Source organism: Orbicella franksi, chromosome 4 (genome assembly GCF_964199315.1).
Source record: "Orbicella franksi chromosome 4, jaOrbFran1.1, whole genome shotgun sequence".
NCBI lineage: Eukaryota > Metazoa > Cnidaria > Anthozoa > Scleractinia > Merulinidae > Orbicella > Orbicella franksi.
The window spans coordinates 28489234-28517113 of NC_138148.1; the positions used below are offsets into that span (position 1 = coordinate 28489234).

General features: G+C 40.8%; 1 protein-coding gene across 3 annotated transcripts; it reads right to left on the reverse strand.

Annotated features, from left to right (window-relative positions):
- On the reverse strand, positions 1-26666 carry LOC145485124 (glutathione synthetase-like). Of its 3 annotated transcripts, none has more exons than XM_081463808.1 (14): positions 24076-26666; positions 16457-16562; positions 15837-15912; positions 15323-15516; positions 11788-11824; positions 11599-11672; positions 11397-11477; positions 10057-10146; positions 9331-9400; positions 7916-8037; positions 7501-7570; positions 4162-4243; positions 2850-3036; positions 1-2588 (listed from the first exon to the last, which is right to left on the reverse strand). In XM_081463808.1, the coding sequence occupies exons 1-14, from the start codon at positions 24098-24100 to the stop codon at positions 2465-2467; spliced, it is 1338 nt and encodes a 445-aa protein (XP_081319934.1). In that variant the 5' UTR covers positions 24101-26666; the 3' UTR covers positions 1-2464. The 3 variants fall into 3 exon arrangements, with proteins under 3 accessions (XP_081319934.1, XP_081319933.1, XP_081319932.1); XM_081463807.1 differs by having other exon boundaries at positions 16254-16562; XM_081463806.1 differs by lacking the exon at positions 24076-26666 and having other exon boundaries at positions 16254-17100.
- Positions 26667-27880: the final 1214 nt, after the last annotated feature.

The following is a 27880-nucleotide window of genomic DNA, read 5'->3' on the forward strand; positions in this document are numbered from 1 at the left end:
CGCAAGGTTGACAAAAAATTTCAACAGCATCATGCAATGAGCATGCACGGATGATGAAAGAATATCAAGAAGACTGCCATTTGTTCTATTACTCGTTCCCTAAGCGTGCCGTCGTAAATCACACAACAAAGAAATGGGACGGGCGGCAAATAAAACGACTTTGCTTTGAAAAATAACGTCTGCGAACCCGAGCCAGGAAACGATTTCTGTGGGAATTCTAAGCAAATCAGAGTTTAGCTCAAATAACCCCAGAACTACTGCGCGAGGTATTCGCTGCGAGGAGCACTCGAGTTTCATTCTATCATGGAATCTCATTGGCCAAAGAGAAAACAAAAGTCATTACGTCACAGAAATCGTTTCCTGGCTCGGGTTCGCAGACGTTATTTTCGGCGCAGACAAGCGACAGCCGGAAATTCGTCTGCGTTCGCAGGCTATCGTGAGACAAACGATAAATTCTACTATGGTAGTTTTCGTTTGGACTGCGGTTGTTACGAGCAGCGGAAAAACAAAACAACATGGCGGCGGAGACAAAAACGAAACGGGAGTGACAAAATCGAGGCAAAACGAAGAAAAAGGCATTTTCTCAGCGAGTTTTATTTTTCGTGTTTCATCTACATTCAGGGAAAATGGAATATCTAGGAAAAATACTTTGCTAAAGGCTGAAACATTTGGCGCGAGGGTTCACAACTCATTTCTAACAGGAATACCTCGTTTCAAAATGGGCCCAAAACCATATCAATGCAACATAATTAACACAATTAACTACAATTTCGATGCAGTTTTGCTATAATGTCGTTTATATCAATGAGGGAATCCAACTCGCCATAGCGGTTTTCAGTAGGCCCTCAAAAGAATAAATAAAATAAAATTAAATACAATTAATCAACTAACTAATGTTAAGCAGTAATGAAAAGAAAGCCTGAAAAAAAAAATTCGGGCTTGTACGGGGAGTCCAATCCATGACCTTCGCGATACCGATGCAGTCGTGCTCTTCCAACTGAGCCAACAAGTCAATTGGGAGTTGGTCATTTTGCTGGTTCGTAATAAACCCGTGAGTGATGAATAAGTGACTGTGAATATATTAATTTTAAAAAATTTTCCTTAATCCGCAGTTCAAATTTATGAATTTTATATATTCACAGTCACTTAGAATAGTAACTGTATGTGATTTTGGCCGACTTGGGAACCGCTATAAGGCCGCTACAAAGAGACGGATTTCTCAGCGAGAATGTCTTTCAAAAGACATTTATACTGAGGCTCTGTTCATGAAGTGTAAAGAACAGATTCAAGCTTCCACGACTATAGACGAATTTTCAAGATGTCATACAAACCCTTCCAACCAAAATGAGAATTTACGGACGTCGGCACGTCGCACCTTCTCTTATGGCTTTATTTTCTGAGATAGCTCTGAATTTGCTGTTGTGTGGTTTTCGTTTGTTTATGTTTTACTGGACTCGGTATCATACGGATCTTGAGCAGATGTTGAAGAAAAATCGCCAAAATATTCGTCAAAATGGACACTGAAAGTTGGAAACTCCCATTAAAGTGGGTCTTCAGCCTGAAGGAGCTCATAATAGTCATTCAGAAACAGGAGCCATGGCTCCTGTTCAGAAACTGTAATTAATTGAATTCGTCAATTTTTTTGGAAAAAAACTGCAATAACAACAAAGTTTTGGCAATAGTAATTGGCAATAGTAGTAGCTTTTTGCCTTTCATTTTCCTGAAATTTTATTGATTACTTTACACTAATCTTGAAATCTGATTGGTTGTTTTGTTTTACTGTCCCATTCTCATTGGCTGAGAAAAAGATGCGATTAAGAGCAAAAAATAGTGCGATTCGTAAATAAATCGCACCACTGAGAGCCAATCAGATTGCAAGGATAACCAGTGATTTCAAAATGGATTTAATAAATGATATCAATAAATGTATTAAAGTAGTGGCAAATGTTAGGAACACGCCTCTTTATTTTAGCGCCATTATAGCTGTTCAAAGCCGGCCAAAATCACATACAGAGAAGGCCACAAGTTCATTAGTTTTTTAACTATTAAGTGTCATCCTCTTTAAATAAAGTTTGATTGATTGATTGATTAATACAAGCCAAGATAGCGTCATAAACCGTGGAAAGGTCTATTAACCCACCACGCACCATCCTGTACCCGAGCTTGCAAAATTTTGACATAAATGGGTACTTTATTGCATAGAGATTCCTCCAAAAATATTCCGGTGATACAAGTTCACCATAAATATTCTACGTTATTTTCAAAAAGTACAGAATTAAAACAATGTAGATTTCTTAATTAGCGAAACAGATTAACTGTACCAGCCTTATTAATTCAAAATATTATCGTGTGATACCGTGGATTAATTTTTTTTTAATTTGACACATGGCTAAGAAATTGCCGGAGATAAAAATAAAGATATTGGGTTTATGTCCTGGCATTTCAGTCATATACCAAGGAAGCATTACATCATGTACGGACTATCAAAAGCAGCGCTGCCAGAAGATATTCCTCCTTCATCGTGCTCGGTTGTTTTCGTTCTGAGCATGTAACCAATCTCTTTGTTCAGCAGTATTTCATCTCCACGACTGAAAATGAAATGATTTTAAAGTTGAGACAAAGAATATTCTATCATGAAACGTTAGGTAACTTGAATTGGTCCGATTACAGATGCTCACTCTTTTGAACTACATCGCGCATTCGGCCCAAGAAAAAGTATCCCCTTGTTAACCATTAGTTTCACTGTCACAAGATTCACTACTACAGATAAACGAAAAAAAAAACTGTTCCTCACGGGATAAGCCGTTAAGTCATTCATATCCATTTTTTTGCCGTTACGAATGGCATACCTGATAATAATACCCAGAATTCCAAGCTCAGGAATGACGTCCCTGTAGTCAGTACCTGGGAGTTCGTGACGCACCATTAAGTTTTTGCTGATTTCTGGCTGGATCCGATCCATCAGTATATACTGTGACCTACTTTCAGGATTTCTAAGTAACGTGTGACGTATATCTTCCCTAAAGATGTTGTTGCCTGCAATAGATATCACAGCATCTTTAGTAAGTATTGTTGTGTTCAAATATCACTTGGTATGTTACCGTGTAACACCACGCCATCAATGGTGCACGCGGTTTAGAGTGACATGTTTGTCAGTAGCTGAAACACTTGATGTACTTCATGGCCGCTAGTTGAGAAATCAGCAACAAATGAAATAATAATGTAGATATTAAAAGCAGATGTCAATTCAAATTGTTAGTTGAAGTTATTAACATAACATTACTCATAACTGCGATTGGTTGGTAGTTACCAGCAAATAATATCAGCGGCGCATTATGCTGTAACTTGTTTTCTTTCCTTCAAAAACAGTGAAAACGACATTTTTAAATTCTTGAAAAATGTTTCGACGGTACATCAAAACGCTGGTTTCAAATTAGGTTTCATTTTCACCAGTTTTCTTTCCTTCCTATCAAGGTCTCCTATCAAGGTCTATCAAGGTAGATGTACTTCGACGAAGTAACCGACCACTGCAAGGGTACTTTTACGGGGAGTCTCTTCTTAAAGCCTTGTTCTCATATGCCGTCGACCTGCCTGTGACGTATTCGCCGGTTGCGAGTGACAACGTTCGGCGATCTGTTCCAGTGGGTCCCCGGCGCATCTGCGATGGATCTCCGACGCACTCAAATTGGCGCGAAATGCAAATCGAATTGGCGCAATTTTCAACCATTCCATTTGTAAAGTATGGAATTGTGGGAAAAAATCGAGTTATTACGTCATACGTTGCGTCCGCAGATAGTCCAGATGATGTTCACATAAAATATTTTCATCGCCGACAATCCCCGACAACCGCCAGCTTGCCTGCGAAGTTGAACTCAGCTCAACTTCGCAGGCAAGCCGGCGGTCAATGACTGGGACAGAATGATTCGGCGATAAATGTTCACATATGCCGTAGCGGTCGGTGTCCCATGTCCTAGGTGTGTCGGCGGCATATGAGAACCAGGCTTTAAACCTCTCTAAATTATAGAGACTTCCTGCCAGAAAAGTGTAAAGTTGCACCCTTGAACATTTGGGGCAAAAAGTCAAATGTTGATGAAAATTGGGAAACCGCGCACGTGTTTTTTTTTTTTGTTTCATGGGAAGAAAAAGAAAACCTTTGCATACCTCCGCCTTCTCTCTGAGGCTTCAGGACGAATTTTTCAACCATTTTTAGGCAGCTCTCCATGTTGTGGTCTCCTTCAGGCCCCTACGATCAAAAGTCTCAACATTATTAATTCCAGTACTCATGTTGCCTACCACATCTATCATTGGGGGAGCGCTGATCTTAACAACAACGACAACAACAACATGGAAATCATTTATTAATACACGATTTGCTTAGGATCAGCAGAGCTGATGTGGTCGTGTCACACCAAAAGAGAGTTATATCTAAAAATTTAAAATCATATCTATAAATTAAACTTACAACAGAGTCTTATCGGACAAGACGAAATCATCAATTACATTACAATCTATTTAATTACGTTTAAAAGTATTTGCATTTTCTCACGCCCTTTTATTATCACTCAAAAACTTTCCATAAAATGGCTCCACGGTATGATAATGACTTTTTCAGAAATTCAGTCTTTGAGCGAGGTAACGGAACGTATATCTTCTGTCTAAGATCATAGGAAGTGGTCCGTTATGTGAATAAGTCCTGAGGGGAAGAGGGGTCTGGGGGGGGGGGGTGTTTCCCATTGAAGCAGTGATGTACAAATAAAGGCAGTCTTTTCAAAAGGAGCGAGGTAACGGAACGTATATCTTCTGTCTAAGATCATAGGAAGTGGTCCGTTTTGTGAATAAGTCCTGAGGGGAAGAGGGGTCCGGGGGGGGGGGGGCTCCCATTGAAGCAGTGATGTACAAATAAAGGCAGTCTTTTCAAAAAGTATGGTTGAGAGACTTCCAGTTTACAGCACTATAAACATTAGGGACCTAAAGCACCGACCGACGACGACCAGTTCAGAGGACGACAACCGGAAGTAAAATTTCCCCTTGCCACGCTACTATGCATGCTCGACTCGTCGTCCAGGTGAAGTTTAGGGCGTGAAAACGACAGGGTTGCTGTCCTGAACGAACGTGAGTTTTTAGGATACAATTTATACCGTGAAGATCGTTTTAGATTGGGTCGAAAATTCGGTATCAATCATCTCTTCGAGTGAAAACCTGTTATATTCTTCGAATGAGAAATTGGGATTTTCGGCATAAATTCCTCATTTAGGACTGAAAATCCGTTGTCATCGATAGTACCCTTCTCGTAGTTCAGGAGAAATGGGTCTTGGAGCTCGTGAGAGGAAGATATGGCAAAACTTTTCGATAGTCTTAGGTCGCTGGAAGCAAGTTTACATGTACTCGCACCGGCTTGGTTTTCACGCCGTGAACGACGTCCTCGACTCAGTCCTCCAGCAGTTTTACTTGTCGTCGTAGTCGTCGTCGTCCCGGTCTCTATTATCGGGACATATTCCAGTCCAAGAGGTAAATCATTTTAGAAAACAGTCCAAATGCAAAGAAAATACGTGTGCTGACTGGTTAAAAATCGTGTTTCTATAACTCGGTAGAAACACAGAACTAGCAGGAGCTGCTGACGTAATGATGGTTCGAGCAAAGAGAATTTACACCTTGATAATCAACGTCAACAAGTTGTTTTCCTTTTTTTCGTCGCGGTGTTTTCTAAAAGAAATAGAAAATATGTTCTCCGTTTTTCTAGCGAGTTATAGAGTTATTCTTCAACGAGCCGACATGCCGAGCATCCCTACACAACTCATCCAAAGACGCCTACGGTGGCTCGGTCATGTTCACCGTATGGAACCCGATCGCTTGCCAAGGCAAGTCCTCTAGGGGAACTGTGGGAGGGAGCCCGACGCGTGGGCCGACCTTCGCTTTAAGGATGTTTGCAAGCGTGACCTGCGACTCGCTGAATTCAATCCCAATACCTGGGAGGTCCTCGCGCAAGACCGCGCCGCCTGGCGTCACGGTGTGAAGGAGGGGGCACTCAGGGCCGAGACGAAGGCCAGGGCCGAGGCGACAATCAAGCGGGCGGCGAGAAAGGAACGACAAGTATCAGTTCGTGAGGCCACAAACTACATCTGTACCAGCTGCAACAAAGACTGCCACTCAAGAATCGGGCTTTTGAGTCACTTAAGAGCCTGTCGACAGTGATGCGCTGACCATCGCCTCTCCGAGACGAGGATGCCATATTATAGAAACACTCGTGAAAGTTGGGAGAACTCGAAAAAGCTGTGGAAACACTTGCCTGCGGCTCGTGTTCCCGCAGCATTTCTCGTTCTCCCAAACCTCCACTCGTGTTTCTATTGAAAAATTAGATTATGAGCTCGAGATTTCTATCACGTGATAGCTGACGAGGGCGCAGCCCGAGTCAACTATTAGGCATAGAAATCGAGAGCGAATAATCTAATTGTTTTAGTATAAATCTACTAGTCGTTCAAAATTTTATCTGAATCCCCTTCACAGACACTTCGAAAACGCCAAGAAGCGGCCGTCATTTTGCTAACAAGCGCACACTGCTACGCGACTCACTATCTATAACAGAATAGATAGTGAGTAGCGTAGCCAATCAGAGAAAAGCATTAGTGATAGAACGCTAGTAGATTTATACTAAAACTCGATAGAAACACGGTACATGTTTTCTGTTTCTTAAATAGCAGCCCTTCACTTGTGTTGCAAAATCAAAGTCAATCCACAGCCAGTCAAAGGAATTCAAGGAAACCCCAGCAAGCGGTTGAGTAAGAATGGAAGGAAGGAAAACGCTCTCGTAAAATTTTGAAGCAAACCAATGTACCGTATCAAAATTTTATGTTGTAGGCGTAGTTGAAGCTTCCTGTACCCAGAAAATCTGCCAGGTATCCATACGATACCTGTGAGGTTTTTGCAATTTACAAAATAAACACCTATGATTATCTTAAATTAAGAGGTGCCAAGCCGTAAATATGTATAATCGTTTTGTTGTAATATTAACTTGTGGGTACCCTTCTGTGGAGTCCCTTACGTTTTCGTGGGCCGCCCCACATCTCGCGAACATGTGAGTTGGCTTATGTCGGACATTGTGTTGACAGTGTTTAACGTTGCGTTGAGTATTTGAGCGTTATCTAAAGCTATCTTACAACACGTTTTACGTCACTCTTAATATGAGAATTCACCGATAAGGGGGGGAGGGGCCAGAGAAAACTGTAAACGTTAGAAAATCGTGGAGATGCGTTTAGCAGTTCTTCAATCGGGGTGACAAAAATTTATGTGTTGCGAGTCTAATTTTATACTATGACGCAAATTTTTTGCTTGTATATTGTTTTTGATCGCAATTTCTAGATCTCGGAAAAGCGGTACCGCTTGCTTAGTTTCTGAATAATACCGTGCTTTTCGTCATAAAATAACACTGCTCCATATTATGTATTTATACCCAGGAATATCAAACTGGATACGATAAAAGATACTACAATATAATGCTCTCACCAGGTCAAGTGTGTGCAGTCCGGTGAAAGTTCTTCTCACTCTGTCCACCGAATCTTTGTCGGGTAGGAACCTGGAGATGAAAATGTCACCTAAACTGTATTAAGAACTTGGTTCTGAGGCTTCTTCTTTTAGATCTTTCCCGTTCTCTCTGAGTAAAAGGTTAGTAGGATCAACTATAAACTGAATTGTACTGTGTGTTGAAAAATGCTTTACTTTTCAAAATCCTTCAGCAGCGACTATACGCTAAACGATGATCATGAAAGTAACAATTTTGTAGCTCATAAAGAGAGACATTTACTGGTTTCTAGAGAAAAAAATTGTGATAATGCCTTAGCCAAAGTCCTCAGTTGCTCGTTTTCACAGAGAAACGTTTCCTGACGTAATGGAATATTCCTGGTCAGTAATTATTATATACCTTTCCAAGATTCCAGGACCAGCCAATACTTGCTGCATCTTCTTTGTTCCTATCAACTGGTACGCCACTGTCGGGCATTTAATGCAACGGGATAATTCTAATGTTAAACGAGCTGACCACTCCTAACAAACAAACAAACAAAAAAACAAAATTAGACAATTTATTCAGAACTATTTATTAAGAACGCATGTTTCAGACCGATTTTCGACTGAGTGTCGTAATTAAGTACTCTGACCAATCGCAGCAGAGTCAAGCGGGGTCTAGAGTTTAAAACAACAACATGTAACCGGCGCCAACTGCGGAAAAAAGGGCAAGTCACGACTGGTTTTGGTTTTGCTTCTCATTGGTTGAGAAAGAGGGTCGACATGAGTTTGTCAACCAATCACAGCGCGTACTAAAGCAAAACTAAGGGTGCGTTTCTTTAACAAAATCCAAGATTGGATTGTTAAATCAGAGAGAATCCGAAAACGGATTTTGTAGTTTCTTTACTGAACAGATCAATGCAAGATCTCTCGCATCACGGTGCGTCAAAGGAACCGAAGAATCCACCCTGAGAGTGGATTTTCTTAAAGAAAGGCACCCTTGGGCAAACGGGGATTATTTTCGACAATCAAGTACGGTGAAAAACGCTCTGAAACGATCGAGAAATCTAATTTAGTGCTAATATCATTTTCATCGGAGCAGTGAAAAAAAAAGCAAACAAACAAAGACAAAAACAGACAAAATGAGAACGCGGCGTTAGAAACCATAACGAATCTCATGCCAAGATCATTTTTGCCGTGGTACAAAAATAAACAAAAGAAAGAAGTGGTAAGAGATTTAAGGAAGTGTTTCTTAGTATAATGTCATTATCAGCATCTGTCATGAAAAAAGTCAATGTATCTCATGAAGTTGTTTTGTTATAAATTTAAACCATTTGAGCATTGAGGTTAGTGAATTCATTGCTGCGGTAGTTTGATGTGATAACTGAAATCGATTGGAGGAGACAGTGTTGTTTGCCTATGTTACGTTATGTATGGGTTATTGACCAAGTGTGAGGTCAAGATGGCTGGATATTGGCCAAGTTCTTTTTTCGCATGTTTATGGACCGAGACGGAGTCGAGTTCCATAAACTCGCAAAAAAAGAACGAGGCCAATATCCAGCCATCTTGACCGAACAAGCTTGGTCAATAAAGGATTTATTATATGGCTTTCTGGGAAGTTTTTCTTACGGGACACGGCGGGTAGTCCCGAGCGGGTAAGATAGCTCCATCTTGCCCGCTCGGGTAGCCAATCACAGCGCAGGATTTGATTCATCTTGCCCGCTCACGGAGCTAGCCATATAATAAGTTACGTTACGTTACTTATGTTACGTTACGTTACGTTATGCGTGAAGAAGACCATGAACCAGACATGAATCGAAGTATTAGCCTTACCTTTTCACTTGGGTAGTGTTTTGGAGCATAACCGGCCCTGAAGTAGGCTACAGCAACTTCCAGCCCATCTCTGTTGCCGCAGAAAACAAATTTACATGGCAAATTAGTTATCCGTGATCAGCGTAAGTATATTAACTAAAGAGAGTTAGCCTCGATACAAGCAAAGGTTCGGCAACATTAGATAGCCAGACTGGTCAAACTGTGGAGTTCTCGACAAGGAATAGATCATTGTAACACGGAAGGTTATAACCATTTAAATGACTCGCAGAGATGTGCTCAAAGTTATCATGCATGAATGTCCGAAAAAGATAAAAAGCCAGATAAGTGATTGAAGCCCCAACTTGCTGAGTCTTCACTTAAGATTGATTCCACTGCGCACGCACCAGTGCGTTCAAACTTTTTAACTTCATGTTTGTTACATTAATCAGCCACTCTGTGATTTCCACTGTTTGAGAGGCTGGGATACACACTGGCGCATCACTTAGGCAAGTTGTTCAAAGCGTATTAAGTTTAGTTATGCAAAATGGAGGGAGTAAGTAGGCTTTCGAGACAATCAAAAGCGGTCTCCCTGGGCCGGACTTCGTTTATGTGGTGTGGTAATAAGTGACTTGATAGTCTTCAAGCTAACGTTGTGTGTTGTCAAGTGTACACCCAACACAAGGCTCAACTTAAAACGACGGACACAACTGAGGGCGAGGCTTAAGGAAATAAAAACGAACAACTCACACAAACAGACTCCCATTGTTATTTTTGTTCTCTTCACTGTTGTTAAAAATGTCGGTTAGGCTTCGCCTGATCACCCCCACGGCGGAGTTTCTGCAAAAAAACAAGCATACCTGTAATGTTGCGAGATACTTGACAACCTCTCTTCTTTGAAGTTGTTCAAAAAGATCTGTGTTTTGCCATTTTGTTTGTTATTGAAAAAGAACTGCGTTTAGACGTTTGTTCAACAATTATCCTGCGAAATCGTGTCCGGAATATCACCTGATACTTTGCCGACGTTACCTTAGGTCAAGTTTGCTGAAATCAGGGAATATTGAGTACATCATGACAATATTTGGAAATTTTACATTGTGTCTACAATTTGAAATGCTTCTTGCGTCTCAAACAGTCGAAACACATACAATTACTGATGGGCTGCAGACAAAACTGCCCCAATTTTTGCAACTATAATTATATAGCCTAAAAGCGGAGCTCCTGATTGCAATAATTATATTAACCTTAAAGGAAAAAAACGGGTTTTCCTTGGATCAGAAACTCAAATAGTGATCAATTGTGAGCATGTAATTGTTCAGTGTGTAGTTTCAATATTTTTTCCACTTCAATTTGAAAAACCTATACCCAATAAATGTACCCAAGGTTGTAGAAATATATCAAAGCTAGCTCAGAGACTTTCCAAGAGACGATTGTGCAAGGAATATCTCGAAAGAACAGGAAAACATTCGCCAGGGGTTAATTTGCGCCGAAATTTCGCCTTTGCACGTACTCCGTCATTCTCCCCCAGTGAAATAACCTGGCTTGAGCCTGCGATCCAATCAGAAATCCAGTACCTGGTCGGCGGTAAACTTAAAAAAAACACACGGGACCCAAGGAGCTCTTAACCTGAGCCCGCGATATGGTCGCGTGATACTGGTAAGCGGATAGCTTGTTTTGACAGCTGTCAATTGATCATAACATGCATGACCAATATAAAGGATGTAACTATGGTAATAGTGCTACTCTCTAATTTTGGCATACGGACAGTCACGTGACAACCAAAACTCTTTAGATCGATGGATTACCAAATTTTTTAAGGTATGGGGTTCCTCTCAAGCGCATTCGACGCGCAGGAGCTTTGTTATAACAGTCCCTAGAAAGACCAGTACCACTTGAGTTGACAGGAAATGAAGAAAGGTTAGAAAGCAAAGTTATTAAAAGTAAAGCTGGATTGAGGTCAATAAAAAGCAGGGAAATGAAGGAAAACAGCTCGTATCGAGCGACCGCTGCATCATTCGTTTCGAACGACACGAACGAAACGATTTGCGTGCAAAAACATAAAAGAACCAGAGGACTGGGCATTCGATTACCTCTCTTTAATGCGATATTCCAGTATCCTTTGGCAGTAGACATTCCATTCATCAGGGTCAACAATGAACATTATGACAGCACTACAAAGAAAGTAAGAACACCTTAGTTGCTTACAAAGCAAAAGAACGAACACACAACAAATAGACAAACAAAACAAACACACAGATGCACAAACAATTGGGAGGCAGTACACATAACAACCTTGCCTCTCCATATAGTTCCCAGGCCTTAATGAGCCCGTCAGCCAATTCATCCAATGCGTTGTTTAACGGTACCTAAAAAACGGAAAACACAATCAATAGTCAACTGGTTTAAAACGCTCACGAAACTCAGCAAAGTTTCCTGCGAATCATCGATCTTAAGAACTAGATACATCAAAACAAAACCTACCTTGCTTTCTTGTCGGCCCACCAAACGCAAAAGATATCTAGAGCATTGAAGAAGCAATTTCGTGACAGTCACTTACATCAAGTTGTTTAATTTACGGTAAGGTATCATGCATGAGTTTTTTGTTACGTTTCGTTCTCGAACGAAGTGAAATCAAGGTTGCCTAGAGTCTTAGCAATGTTCGGATGTTCTGAAGACAATTACAACGTTGCTGCAAAACTTAAATACTGTCAGAGTGAATAGGTTCCTCAAGCTTCTCTCCGACCCTCCCCCACCCGGCCAACCATTCCCAAGAAAAAAAAGATGGAACTTTCGTTAAAATGTGAACAACTTGGAGAAGGTCAACGTTTTTGTTAACCCTCGGACGTACAAGGTAGGGGGGGGGCGTGGATGCCACACCCTGCCAACCCCCCTATAAAATTTTTTCAAAGGTTTGAAACGACGATTTATTCTAAGGGGCTAAAACTTTCAGTAGGTGGTCCTTCATTCTCTGCGAAAATGATGGCGGATCTAAGATGGCGGGTCAAATGACGTCATTTGACGTCATATATCGTCATTACCAACAAAAAAGGTATTATCTTGTAGAGCAAGCTCAGGGCTATCTAATCAATGTAACACTAACACTAACACTAACACTGACACTGACACTAACACTAACACTAACACCCAGACGAACGCCAACGCCAACGCCAACACCAACGCCAACACCTAACGCTAACGCTAACACTTACACTAACACTAACGCTAACACTAACACTAACGCTAACGCTAACACTAACGCTAACGCTAACGCTAACACTAACACTAACACTAACGCTAACGCTAACACTAACGCTAACACTAACACTAACACTAACACTAATACTAAAACTAGAACTTGTACCAGAAGTATATGCTTCTGCTACTACTTATCATATTTATAATAAAAGCTATTAAGTTTTAAGGAAAACATCATTAAAATTATAACAAATAGCGATTGCTATGTCGGCAAGGATTCTTTAAAGCCAGTAAGAGTGGTCTGGGTTTTGGTTGTAGTTGGAACCCTGTTCCATAGTGTAGCACCTCGATAGTGCAGGCTACGTTTTCTGGCCTCAGAGAGTGGTCTGGGAATAAAGAGATTATAAGCGGAGCCCCTCAAGTCACAGGTGTGAACTTGCGATGTTGTTTGAAAAAGTTCATGGACGCGATGTGGAAAGTGATCATTTACCACCTTATACAAAGTAACCACTAATTGTTTAGTGCGCCTATTTTCAAGCGCATCCCAGCCAAGGTCATGTAGTAGACAGGAAGATGGCGTCATATAATCAGAATTTGTTATTATGCGAGCAGCCCTATTTTGTAGCTTCTGGAGCCTCTCGGATTGGGATTTTCCGATACAACCCCATACTGGGCTACAATAGTCGAAATATGGGATAACAAGGCCATTGTACATGTTAATTTAAGGTATCCCGCGGTACTAAGGCCCTAGCCCGCTTCAGAAGTCCCAGGCCAGCTGACACTTTTTTAACAACCTGATCAATTTGAGACTACCACGTTGGAGTGTCATCAATTTCGACCCCTAGGTATCTGTGGGTTTTGACTTTTTCTATAGAACGACCATTTATTCTTACATCAGGTTGATGATCTAAATGAGCGATCTTGTATTAAGTGGCAATAATAGAATATTTAGTTTTCTTCACATTGAGACTAAGTTTATTTGCCTGGAGCCAAGACTGGATTTTGTTTAGATCACTGTTTAGCTTTATTTGTAGATCAGTAAGATCACGAGAAGTAATGGTGAGACAAGTATCATTAGCATACAGTCTTGGTGTTGAGGTTAGGCCACTCGCGGGAAGAGCATTTATAAAAATCAAGAATAATAAGGGCCCCAAGATGGATCCTTGAGGGACACCGCAAACAGTGGAGCCATAATCAGATAGAGAGCCATTTACATACGGTTCTTTCCTTACGATCAGTCAGACATGATTGAAACCATTTTAAGCTTGTGGAGTCAACCCTATACAATTGAAGCTTTCTGAGTGGAATTTCGTGATCAACAGTATCGAAAGCTTTCTTAAGATCGAGAAAGAGAACTCCATTTAGTAAACCATTATCCATATTAGAAAACCAATCATCGGTTATATCGAGAAGGGCAGTCAAAGTTGAGTGGCAAGGTCGAAAACCCGACTGAGCATCCGCAAGTAAATCATGCTCCATTAAGAAACCATATAACTGGTTGAAGACTATTCTTTCAATAAGTTTTCCGACAATCGGCAAGACAGATATAGGTCTATAGTTATTTGGATTAGTTTTAATATCATCCTTGTAAATAGGAGAGACTCTGGCTATCTTCCAATCATCGGGAAAAATGCCGGTAGTTAATGATAGATTTACGATGTAGGTCAAGTATGCAGAGATGATAGGTCCCGCCTCCTTTAACAGTTTAGCTGAAATTTTTAGACTATGTATTTTGGTGGGTTGCGGTGTTTTACCGAAAATGGTATTTATCCCTTTCCATGTGATCTTAATGTTACCGCGGTTGCTCTTGAAAAACGAATTATAATATGAGACTTTTGCCTTCTTAATAGCAGTATTGACCTTATTTCTCATAGCTTTGAAACGCACCCAAGTTGGGGGTATGAGTTAGCTTGTACGTCCGAGGGTTAAGACGTCGTAGGATGGAGCCGGTCCTATCAGCATTTAAAGTGAACCTGACTTTGGTTAACCACTGACTACAATTTTTCCTTAAATCCCTTTTTTTTTTGTAAGAACTATATTCTACAGACGTAAACAATATTTTCGTTTTACCATCTTCTGACGTTGCACAAATCACTTGACTCCGATGATAACTTCCGCTCAGGTTGTCGAAACGTCAGTTAATGTCATCACAAACAGTCCATCGCAGGAGTACACTCACTCGGACGATCGTGCTTCACTTACTCATTTCATTTTACGTTAAGCACATTTATTCGATCAACCAATCTTATGGAGGACTGCTACTGATATTTGACTCCACGTATTTTTCTTCCTCGAAAGTATTGTTTTGCTTTCTTATCCGAGCTGTTGTTACATTTTATTCACGATTTGACTTAAACGTGCAATAAGTAAGTTTTGAAGAGGAACTTAAGTACCGTTTCACCTAAGAATGCGCTGTGACGTACCCAAACGTAGATAAGGAAGACGGTAGTCAAAAGCGAATCTCATTTGAGTAAATATAGGACACAACGTTAATAAAATTGGCTTTGTGTGATAATCGACATGCAAGTTAGCAACACTTTTGCATTTCGTGTCTGTCATATAATTTTCTCGAATTTGTAATGCGTAGAATAACGAAATTGAAAAGACTGAAAATTAAATTTAAGACTTTTGGATAACCCCAAACCCATTTCGAGAATATTGCAATGTTCTTCTTGTCTGTCTTGTCCTCAGGCATCAACGCATTTCATGGAAAGAGCGGGAAATCAGTGGCGCGGGGGTTGATGGGAAAAATCCTACCACAAAACTATGAGCAAACGTGTGGGAAGCACGTGAAGGAGGCCTACTGAGCTTTTTTGGTTACCTGTGCAATTCGGGGACCAGGCAGGCGAATGTGGTGCCGCCAAGAGACATGGTGTTCAATTCAACTTGCTTGATGTGGATCAGATCAGTGTCATCATTAGAGGCAGGCTGAATACTAGAGCTGCGGTATTCGTCGTGAAGTCCGCTGCTTGTCTCAATGAAGTAATCGGAACGAAAAATTCCCAGTGAGATAGGCTGAAATAAAGAAGGCAGCTGTTCAAGTAGGAAAAGTTCCTGGTCAAAGAGAAATTCCCTGGTCTTCAGTCCGGGCTACATTAAAATGTTTAAAAGTGATGTACTTGTCTTGGAACTACAGTTTCATTCCATTTGAAAACGTGCTCTTAAGACACTTTGCCATCTTCACGGCTACGGCTCAATCAAGTATTTACTGAGAAGGGGTATGTTTGATTATATCGTTAACTTTTCTTCAGATTTCTTATAAAAGTTTATGGGTAGAAGGTGGATGGATAGAAAAACCAAAGATAGGCGGACTGAGAAGGCAAGGAAAATCTTACCTGGGCGCTCCCTAGCTGCCAAACTTTGTCGTAAATGTCAAAGAGTTTTGATGTGAAGGGGTCAGCAGCGACTGTACTAGAGTGAAATAAGAAAATAAATAACTCATTTGAGGAATTCTGTGTAGCTGCAGCAAATATCTCTTGCCCGTCAGAATAATTGGACAGAGATACAGCGGATCTTGTTAGCCGTGAACGTGAAGGAATGCCGGCAAGTTGTTTGGCTATAAAACGTGCTACAATTGTTTCTTGTTGAAGGTGGTTCGCTAACAAGCCGTGAGCCGTGATTTTTTTTATAATGATTAAACCAGAAAGTGAGATGTGACTAGTTCTAACCGCCAAGGGAAATGGCCAAAAAAATGATCAGACAGTGGAAACTAATCTCCCTCCACCGCTATAATCACATAGTAATATTAATACCACATAAGCGCTTTCTTTGTAAATTTGAAGTCCTGGCTGACTTTGTGAACTAGCAAGTTAAAATCCGTCTGCACTTCTCTCGCAGCTGTGAAAAGCTTTTGCGGAACTGGTGAAGGATACAGAGTGAAGGGAATATGCTCAAAATTTCCCCGAGAGTCTCTATGAATCATCCCGTGGCAAACACAGTAATCTCTTCCTTCGACCTCAAGACGTTTGACTTCATCTTTGGAAATTTCTTGATCGCTGATATGTGGAAGGAACATCGTGGTGAGGTTGTGTAACGTGCGTTGACTCGAATTGTATGGATACCTGAAAATCAAAAACACGAAAGATTTTAATCGGTGTATGTACAGTCTAAAGAACACGAAATGTTTTGTCGGCGACAAGCAATGCATTAGCAAATAAGAAGGGTGGGTGTCAGATCTAAAGGCTGATGATTTGAAGCCCACTGACTCCGTCTTGTGGAGTGCTGTTTTCCTAGACAAGAAGCTGAGCTTTCCATTATTGTCAGTTGTCCACCCGGCTGCATAAATGGTTACTGGCTTCATTCTGCTTCGGGTAACCCTACAATGGAGAGCCTATTTATTTGTAATGAAAAAATGCTAGATACTTTGATTGATGCTTAAGCGTGAAGCTTGTGGGATGTGGCTTAAAATAACAACGATTACCCCAGAAATGAGTGGGCTCACAAATACTTGGGCTCACCCTTTTCGTCTGCTGGATTTAAGGGGTGTATATTATCATAATGGTTTCTTATTTCGGGTGACTATTCAAGAGAGCTCTATGAAAATTAAACAATAAAATTATTTTCAAATTGACGTTTTTATTTATTTATTTATTTATTTATTTATTTGAGTTATAAGATCGTGAATGCCATGAAAGTCTACAACATACGGAATAGCTTGTTGAAACAGAAGAGGGGCTTGCAAAATATCATTGCATGGCCATCAGCTTCTAAGATACTTGGAAATAAACGCTATTCTGAAAACAAAGTACACATGAACGATCGTGACGTGATAATCATAATAATAATTGTCCTTAATAACACTTATCAGGACATTGTCTTGTGTCACGACAGAGTGATTATTTGGTTTTGACCACCGCGTAAGTGTTCTCATTAGGTTAATTTATTCTTGGTTTTCATGTGACGTCATAAAAAAACTAAAATTCAAACGGAAATAGACTTTTGCATTTTTATCTTCACCGAGTAAAAGACATTTTAGAAATGTATCTGCTTGCATGTTCTCAGCTCGGTGGTGTGCTTTGTTCTGAAAATAGAGCAGTTTGAATTTCAGAATTTTTCAGTGCGCGACATAAAATGGCTACTCACAGTCATGTTAGGTACATAAAAACATCGATTCACCGCGTGTTTTTGAGATCTGAAAAGCCAACATGTAAGTCGCAGAAGCGTCTTTGTGAATGTTTGGCATGTTGTTCATTTAATACTCTCGTACAATATCTCATTTTCTTGACTTTATCTATTGAATGGTTGATGATTTTTTTGTTTTACTTGCGTGATGTACACGTTGCTGAAAACCAATTAATTATAATTTTGGGCAAACTGTCCCGATTTGTTTAACCTTCGAGGTTCTTGGTGCCCGGCAGTTTGTCTGTAGTACTCGCGAAAAGTGAGTATTCACATAGTAAACGCAACTAACAAAATGATCGTTTTTGGCCAACAACAACTTATAAGCCCTATACGGCGGGCGGAGTGCGGGCGGTATGTCTAGTTCTAACAAGCATTTAGCATTTACATCTTAACAGCACCGTCAATGTCTTCAGAAACGGGTCTTCAGGATGGAGATTTGGTTTCCATTTACTAGCTTAGTTATTCCTGCTCTCTCCCAACCTTTAACTATGGCGCTTTCCGAAATGGTTCCTAAGGAAACAAGGCAAATAATGGACAAATGTAAACAGATAGTTATTGCCCATTACAATGAGCCAAGCCAAGATGGCATGTTTAATAACTGCACCAAGGACGTGTTCCAGAAGGGGACAGCAATACTGATGAAGAGAACGTTAACATCGGTCATACTTGATTAAGACTCCTCGAATATTGAATCTTTTAAAAAGAACATTAGGAAAAAAGACCTAACGTCACTCTTAAACAACAACAACAGCTGCTGTAACCTTTGCAATTCTTAGAGACTACCTCTTATATAACCATTGTTTTATTGTACAATTTATACATGCTACATATTTCAATTGTATATACATTTTTATTATTATTCCTTATTTGTAAATAATTTAAATTTTTTTTGTTGTGTCCCGAATTAGTTGTGAAAACTAAATACATTGACACATTAATAAACCTTTTATATGATATTATGATAAATGACCCTAAAACACACGACAAGAACTTTGGACAAATCACAAATCATGTGAATTCACGTTTTTAAAGTCAAACTGATTTGCACCAAGACATTAAATTTTGCGTCGCTAATTTTCTTGGTAACCCTTTTTCCGCGAAAATTAAGTTTCTCGAAAATTAGTAACAACATCGCATATGCAAATGAGTCACACTGCAGAACATGCTGTCGGGCCATTATGATATCATTGTTTCTCTTTCCGATGATTCATCTGGAGTGCAGAAAGCTAGACAGCCACTCTATCCCTTCCGCGGCACCAATTTTGGTTACTCCAGTAACCACAGATTGAAAGCGTGACAGAAAATTGGCGTTACATTCGATTTTCGCCAAATTTGGACAGTGGGATGATCTCATCATTAGCCAATTAGAGGCCATTTTTCAGCTCTTTTCGTCATATCCCCCCCTCGCGAGAGTTTTGTCAAGTTAGCTAATTTAGTATGCAAGCCACCGTAATGGCCGTCGCCGTCGGCGAAATGGTTATTTGCTCAAAATTGGGGCAAAATCTTTCGGAGATGGAGGTCAAAACATTTTCAAGGATACAGAAAGTAATTTGGGACCAGTTCCCGGCTTCTAAGGCTGAATTTATGCAGAAGTAAGCTGTATTTTCGTTTTCGTGCCGAAAGCCACGCGGTGAAATATTATCGGCTTGTTATGCTGTCCTAGTCTGTTTTTCTCTTTGTAGTGTCTGCTGGGCTGCCTGTGGCTGCCTGTAACAAGTATTATGGGATAGGTCTTGTTGTTATGAAACACGTGTGCGTGAAAACGGAAAAGCAAGGTTATACTGTCTTCGATGCGGCTTGAATGCGAACAAGAAAGAGTATTACAACTGGCGACGAGGATGAAAACCAATCGTCAATAGTCTCTAAGAGGAAAAGTGCCGAAAATGGCGGTAAACATCGAATTTTGAAACATTAGTCCGTTCGACTGCAAAGGCAACCCAACTAGCGTTGGTCCAAGATGGCGGCGTTGGAAACGTTCCTTCGAGTTCTTCCTTGAAGCTAAAGGCGTCAAAAAGGATTCCCAGAGAAAGGCACTGCTCTTTCACTGCGCTGGGCAAGACGTACAGGATATTTTCCACACCCTGACCGACCCAGGACCGGTTCCAGAAAACGACTCCGCGTACGCAAAAGCCATGAGGTCGCTAGATGCACATTTTGCACATCAGGTTAACATTCCCTTTGAAAGGCACCAGTTTCGTCAAGCAAAACAGGAAGAGTCAGAAACAGTGGAGCAATTCGTGCTGAGATTGTTTCAGCTGTCGGAGAACTGCGAACTGAATTTGGAGAAGCCAAGGAGGAACATATCCGTGATCAATTGATCGACAAATGCAGGTCACACAACCTTCGCAAGAAATTGCTGGAAGCAAGCGGAACGCTTACACTCCAAAAGGCGCGAGAGATTGCAAGATCAACGGAAGCGGCTGAAAGTCAAGCAAGATTGATAGAGAATGATTCCAAGGGTGACAGTGTACACGCGTTGGATGATAAGCAAACTGATTACGGCACAAGGAAGAGAGGAACTGAAATTGCTGCCGATGTGGGTTGGAAGGCCACTTCGCACGAGACCCGGAATGCAAGGCTAGACAATGTGCTGCACGTTTCGTTGTTGTGGAAGAGAAGGCAAGGCCAATACTCAGCCGACAGACCTCTGAACTGTTGACAATATTGAAAATCGAGATAAACTCTGTCATTGAGGAGAATTTTCTGAAGAAATTTGAGGGGATTTTTGTTGGAGTTGGAAAACTCAGAGACTTTCAGGCCAAACTTCATGATGATGAATCAGTCCTGCCCATTGCCCAAAAGTTGAGACCCTCACCATTTGGATTAAGGGAGAAAATTGAGCAGAAACTAGAAGAACTTGTAAGCCATGATATCATTGAGCCAGTTGAGGGGTCAACCCCTTGCGTAAGTCCCGTTGTCATAGTCCCTAAGCCTTCTGGAGACATTAGGCTCTGTGTAGATATGAGGAGAGCTAACCAGGCCATAGTAAGGGAGCGCCACCCCATACCCACAGTTGATGATGTTCTGTACCAACTCAATGGGAGCACGGTATTCAGCAAGCTCGATCTAAGATGGGGCTTTCATCAGATTGAATTAGAAGAACAGTCCAGAAAGATCACCACATTTATCACCCACAAGGGGCTGTTCAGGTGTAAACGCCTGATGTTTGGTATCAGTTCTGCGCCAGAACTTTACCAACATACTATCCAACAAGTATTAGAGGGGTGGGAAGGTGCTTACAACATTCATGACGACATCATTATTCATGGTCGTACTGTTAAAGAGCATGATGCCAGGTTAAGGAAGACCTTCGAACGTATTCAACAAAAGGGGCTTACTTTGAACAGGGACAAGTGTGCGTTCAGCATGTCAAAACTGACTTTCGTGGGATGTTTATTTTCCAACCAAGGGATCGGGCATACGGAGTCGCGTGTGGAAGCAGTCATTGACGCAAGAGAGCCTCAAAATGCAGAGGAGGTACCAAGTTTTCTGGGATTAGTGAACTTTAGTGCCAGGTTCATCCCCAATTTAGCACGCATTGCTGAGCCACTTCACAAGCTAACAAGGAAGCAAACTCCCTTTGTGTGGGGCACAGAGCAACAAGGTGCTTTTGATGCTCTGAAAGACAGCTTAGCCAATGCAGAAACCCTGGCATATTTCGACAGCAATGCAGAAGAAACCAAACTTATCACAGATGCCAGCCCTGCGGGTTTAGGAGCGATCCTTACACAAGTTCAAGGAGGATGCGAACGAGTAGTCGCATACGCTAGCAGCAGTCTAAAAGATGTTGAGCATAGGTACTCTCAGACAGAGAAAGAGGCACTCGGACTTGTCTGGGGTTGCGAGAGATTTCACGTGTACCTGTATGGAGTGGAATTCACCCTGCTGACTGACCACAAGCCCCTTGAGGTTATCTACTCTACTAACTACCGCAATTCAGCAAGGATAGAATGCTGGGTCCTGAGACTGCAGCCATACAGGTTCAAGGTGCAGTATATACCTGGTAAACAAAACATTGCTGACCCACTTTCACGTCTTGGGAAGGAAAGGGGGTATGCATGAATGACGATGCAGAAGAGTTTATCTGGTTTGTGGCGGAAACGTCGACACCAGCAGCTATGTCTGTGCAGGAGGTTGAAGAAGAGTCAAGACTCGACCCAGAAATTTCACAGTTAAGAGAATGCATCACAACAGGAGAATAGGACAATGCCCCACCACAGTATAAAGCCGTAAGAAGTGAACTTTCGATTCTACGCAAGCTAGTCCTAAGAGGAACTAGATTGCTTATCCCAGCAAAATTACGCGACAGAGTGGTAGATCTGGCACGCGAAAGACATCAGGCGTTGACAAAGACAAAACAGAGACTCCGCAGCAAGGTCTGGTGGGCTGGAATTGATAGACAAGTTGAAGCAAAATGCAAGACCTACCATGGCTGCATGTTGGTTGGTTTGCCCACACCACCGGAACCCTTGAAACATACTGAGTTCCTCAGTCAGCCCTGGCAAGATCTAGCAACAGATTTGATGGGGCCCCTACCTTCCGGAGAGTGTGTATTCGTCGTCGTAGACTACTATAGTCGTTACTTTGAAGTAGACATCCTCAAGTCTGTAACATCTGTCACCATTATAGGAAGCCTGGAGAGAATATTCTGTACGCACGGTCTCCAGCAGTCGCTAAAAACAGATAATGGACCACAATTCACGTCCGAGGAATTTGGACATTTTTGAAAACAAACGGCATACAGCATAGAACCTCCACGCCCTTGTGGCCCCAAGCAAACGGGGAGGTAGAACGCCAAAACAGAAGTCTACTCAAAACCTTGAAGATTGCCCAAGCAGAAAAGAAGGACTTAAAGGTAGAGATGAGGAAGTTCCTAACAGCCTACAGGACCACACCTCATAGCAGCACTGGAGTCTCTCCAGCCAAATTGTTGTTTAACAGAGAGATACGGTCAAAGATCCCTGAGCTGACAAAGTGTGAACACATTGACAGTGAAGCACGAGACCGAGACGCAGAAATGAAACAGAGGAGAACCGACTATGCCGATTAACGAAGGGCAGCGCAGGAGAACAGTCTAGCTCCTGGCGACCAAGTGCTGGTGAAACAAAGGAAGGAAAATAAGCTGTCAACCACTTTCGAGGATGCACCTTACAAGGTCACCAATAAATATGGCAACGAACTCACAGTTACATCACCTGAAGGAGTTAACTACAAGAGAAATGTAACTGAGGTGAAGAAGTACCTGAAGGCAAGCGATGGACCAGACCAACAAAGCACAGGAGACAGTGTTACAGGTGGAACTGCCGAGCCAGAGGTTCCCGCATTACCCTTGAGGCCAACTAGAGAAAGGAGCACACCACAGTATTTAAATGATTATAAATTCTACTGACATTAAGGAGAACACTTGGAGTTACTTTAGTTCGATTATTAACTCTACTGGACTTCATGCACTCTATCGATGTTAGGAGTGGAACACTTTGAGTTACTTAGTATGCTTATGAATTCTGTTGAAACTTGAACAGTAAGAAACGGGACACTGAACAGTGAACTTGTTGAGAGTTTTCCAGGCCGAAACGTTCAAACAGAGTTATTCCAGTCATGTTGAAATTTGTTAACCAGTTAATTAGTACTTTAATCCAAGGAAAAGAGGGGTTGTAGTGTCTGCTGGGCTACCTGTGGCTGCCTGTAACAAGTATTATGGGATAGGTCTTGTTGTTATGAAACACGTGTGCGTGAAAACGGAAAAGCAAGGTTATATTGTCTTCAATGCGGCTTGAATGCGAACAAAAGAGTATTAGACTCTTGGCCTTTTTGTAGCCCGCCGAGGCCATTCTTTCGTCTAAATCAGTTGAAAAAGTTTGAAAAAGATGTTCCCATTCAAGTTTAAGCTCTCAGGCAATAATTCTGGATTTTTTCGGCCGAAACGTCGGATCGTGTTATGTTCGTGTTTTTCGGTTGCTACGGGCGACCGTTGCTTCCTTTGTTAGGTCAAGTCTAGGGAGTGAGGTCACAAAAAAATTCTAATTAATTCTGGTTTTGTTCGATTTCGCTGAAATTTTTAACACAATAAAGCTGGATTGTTGAGGAATAGATTTAACTTCTGCCGATGTGTGGTAGCTATTAACGCGAAAGTGATATATCGCTTCGAAGTCGGGGTTTTGAAGAGATTTTTTTGCAACGTGTGGGTTCGCGGAGGACACGGGTTCGAATCCCGTTGAAGTCCTGATTTTTTCAGGCTTCTTCTTTCCAATTGCTTAAATTGGAGAATTTACTGCGATGATCATTCTTCACTTTCAGTATGGTTACTATTAAAGTAAGGCTGAACATCTGATCATCGTGAAGCGGAACGTGGTAAGACCGCCGTCAATGCACTGTAGGCATGAATCGAAAGATTGTGCAATGAAATCCTTATTAATTAGTTTCTAGTATTTTCGACTAAATTGTATAAATTACCTTGCAACGCACCCAGACAGGGCATATATTTTTCACTAGCTTGAACCTTTCCTCGCAAATGTTTAGATACCACTGTACCAAGTAGTACTCTCTTCTGTGGATAGCTTTAGATGGAATGTCATCACAATTTGAATATTAGGGACTTGCCGCATCACTAAGAACGATATAAAAACTTTCAAGTGCCCTTATGATCAAGTTCTCGATAACCATTTTTTAATATCTTCGTATACAATGGGTCTTTCCTAGACATCTTGCAAAATCTAAATCTATTACGAGCATTAGAACTCATGTTTTTAGGACCTTTATTTCCGAGAGTTTACGACCGCCATTTATTTTCCTTGTTCCAACTCTTGGTTGAGAATTGGAGAAATGACGTCATTTTCTCAAAAATACCACACGGGTTGAAATTATAATAACAATTATTGTAGAAGATTTGGAGTAAGAAAAATAAATGGCGGCCGTAAATTCTCGAAAATAAAGGTCCAAAAAAACGTGAGTTCTAATGTTCGTAATAGATTGAAATTTGGCAAGATATCTAGGAAAGACCTATTGTGTACGAAACTGTAAAAGATGGGTACCCAAAATTCGATCATAGTGGCTCTTTAACGAAGGTATTTGCATACGGACACGAGTACTTGAAGGCCACGAATGTTGTTTTTCAAAATTAGTCGATTATTACAATAAGTATTTGCTATGACGTCCGTAAAGGTCTAATCGCTTCTTTAAAGGGAGGGTTTCACGGCTCAGCGCATGCATAAAGTTAGCCCATTGGATTCTACTGTTTATCAGAAAACAGGCACATGACTCTCGTGGTAAATTTACCTTTGAATATTTCGCGGTCACTTGCGAAAACATGACGATAAAGGTGAGATTGCTCACTATAATTCATTTTGAAAATTCCGACTCCGCGCATTAAGTATATTGAAGTTTTCGTATCAACCGCATGTTTAACAAATAAAGACGCCTCGAGAGTGCTCTGTTCTTCTGCAAAGCACGCAGGAAGCGGTAGAACACGAAAGAAGTGTAGGGGAAAACACGAGACGAAGTCGAGTGTTTTTCCCCACTTCTTGAGTGCTCTACCGCTTCCTAAGTGCTTTACAACAGAACAGGGCACAGTCGAGGCTTCTTTATTTGTTTTATGATAAAGAATCCAATAATTTCCCCACACATTCGGCTGAATTTTCAAACCAAACTTTATTTTCCAAAGGAGTAAAAGTGGCGCCAGCCGTGCTCTGTTCTCTGATAAAGCACGCTAAAATAAGCCAATCACAATCCTTGTTAGAATTGTTCAAATAATTTGATTGGCTAACGAAGTGACAGCTGTCAATCACAAACTGGACTTCAGCTAAGCTTTATGACACACGTTTTATCTCCACTGGAGTGCCTCAAGGATCGATACTAGGACCTTTGCTGTCTATTATTTTCATTAATGACCTTCCAAAGTCTTCCACCTTCTTTTCTACGAGATTATATGCAGATGATACATCTTCAACAGCTTCCGGACATGACCTTGACAGTCTATTGTGTGAAATCAACAATCCTTTACCTGCTGTCTACGAATGGTTGTGCAGTAATAAATTGACCCTAAATTTGACAAAAACTAAGTTACTTATTTTTATGCCCTGTCAAAAGGAAAGTTACAATCTTTATCCACCACTAACTGTAGCAAACGTTCATTTAGAGAAGTCCTTTCGTGTAAAATATCTTGGTGTGTATATTGATTGTCACCTTACTTGGCATGACCATATTGACTACATATGTGGCAAAATTAGCAAAAATATAAATATAATGGTTAAGTTGAAACATTATCTATCAAAAGCAACTCTTATTAGTGTCTATTATTCTCTTATTTATCCTTACCTTACCTATGCTTGTACACTTTGGGGAAATAATTATAACGCTCCATTGTCTCAAATCGTAAAATTACAAAACAAAGCGGTTCGTGTTATAAATGATGTTCCTTTAATGGAATCAATAACTCCACACTACTCATCCTTAGGCTTTCTGAAATTTCCTGATACTGTTGAACTGAACACGTGTATGCTTTTTTATGATTATTTCCACCATGATAAGTTTCCTAATTTACCTTTTTCATTAGTATCTGAACTACATAATTACAGTACCCGTAGTGCATCATCCAACCAAGTTGCAATACCTTCATTTCGAACTAATCTTAGGAGATGATTTTGCCCCAGTATTATTGGAAGTTTCTTTTGGAATAATATTCCGCAACCATTAGAGACAAAACATCTAAAAAAATGTTTAGGAAAGCACTTTTACGCTGGTACCTTGCTCAATACTAATGAAAACATTATCTCTTTATAACTTTCTGAGCTATTTTGTTATTTTTCCTCTTCTTTTTTCTTTTTCTTTTTATTAATAATCTCAAGTTATACATAACTTTAAGGGGCACAAAATGAGTTTATCTAGATGTGCCCCTCTCCTCTCCTTCCAATATACAATGTAATTCAATTTAAGTGATGTAATTTCTATTTTATGCGCTTTTCTCCTTCCTTACAAAGCACTATCGGTTACTATTTACTTTCTTTACCTTATATTTACATAGCTATTTATTAGCTAGGAATTGGAGGAATAAATAAATAAATAAATTTCAGTTGCGAATAATCTCGAGCGGCTTTCGAGAGAAGAACGATGCCTTCAAACTTCGCTTTTTAGTTAATTTCAAATAAGAATCTAAAGGCAGGCAAAGGTTTGTAGTCCATAGGAATCCGGCCGAATTGTGGCTCATGAAAACGTGCACTTCTCCAATGGAAATTATGAAACCAGGAGCTCGAAGCTTGCGGACGAAAATGCGAAATGCTGAGTTGAATTTGAACGAAGCTACAGTTATTGAAGCTTACGGCCTGCAGCCGCTTGCAGCAAGATTGCCCTAACTAGCGTAAAAGTTAGACAGACTAAACTGCTCCCACTTGTTCTACTCCGACCACAGAGGAGAATATCTAAATCAAGCTTTGAGCTGACCACTCGTCGGTTCACTTCGTTAAGATGACATACATACATACATACATACATACATACAGACAGACAGACAGACAGACAGACAGACATACATATGTTTTTGATGAGGCAGGTCTGCGTCTGGCAACCCAGAGGGCTGGTGTGGACCTGCCATAAAATATATACCTGACCAGAGAACGAGCGTTACTACACTGCATGTAGGTGTCGTTTTGAGCAATTGAGCATTTTTACAAAAACAAAGCTTCTCATCATTAACAGAGACAGCTCAATTGTTGTTTTCTGTCGTTGTTTTACTTCTCAAGTATAATTTCCGTCTTCGTAACAAATATAATGTCTTTTATCGAAGCACTGGTTAGGTTGAGAATTTATTTCGCTACGTGTTTTGTTGGCGGGATTCTAGCAAAACTTGTCATTTTAGTACAGTTTTCACACTACTGTCGCTAATAATGGTCTCCGTGAGCCATATTTACTGTAGACATAGAGCTCGTTTCCATTGCGTTTGTCTGAATCACAGGGGATGTTTAAAGTGCACCTAACCCCCAATTTTTTTTTTTCGCTAAAACAAATCTAGACTTTATTTGAAGCCTTTGGGCGAAGAAATTTTTGAATTTGGTTGAATCCTCGATTTTCTATGCCCTTTCAAAGCCGCGATTAAGTGTTTCACGACCGCGTTTTAGGGAGTCTGGGGCGGCGGTACCTGATGACGTCTACCCAGGAACCAAACACAATAGCGCCTCAGTCAACTCTCTGTATTTGCTCGAGAAAATAGAACGCAAAACTAATCGTTCCGATGTATTTTTGGACTAAAACGTCCACGTTTTGTTTC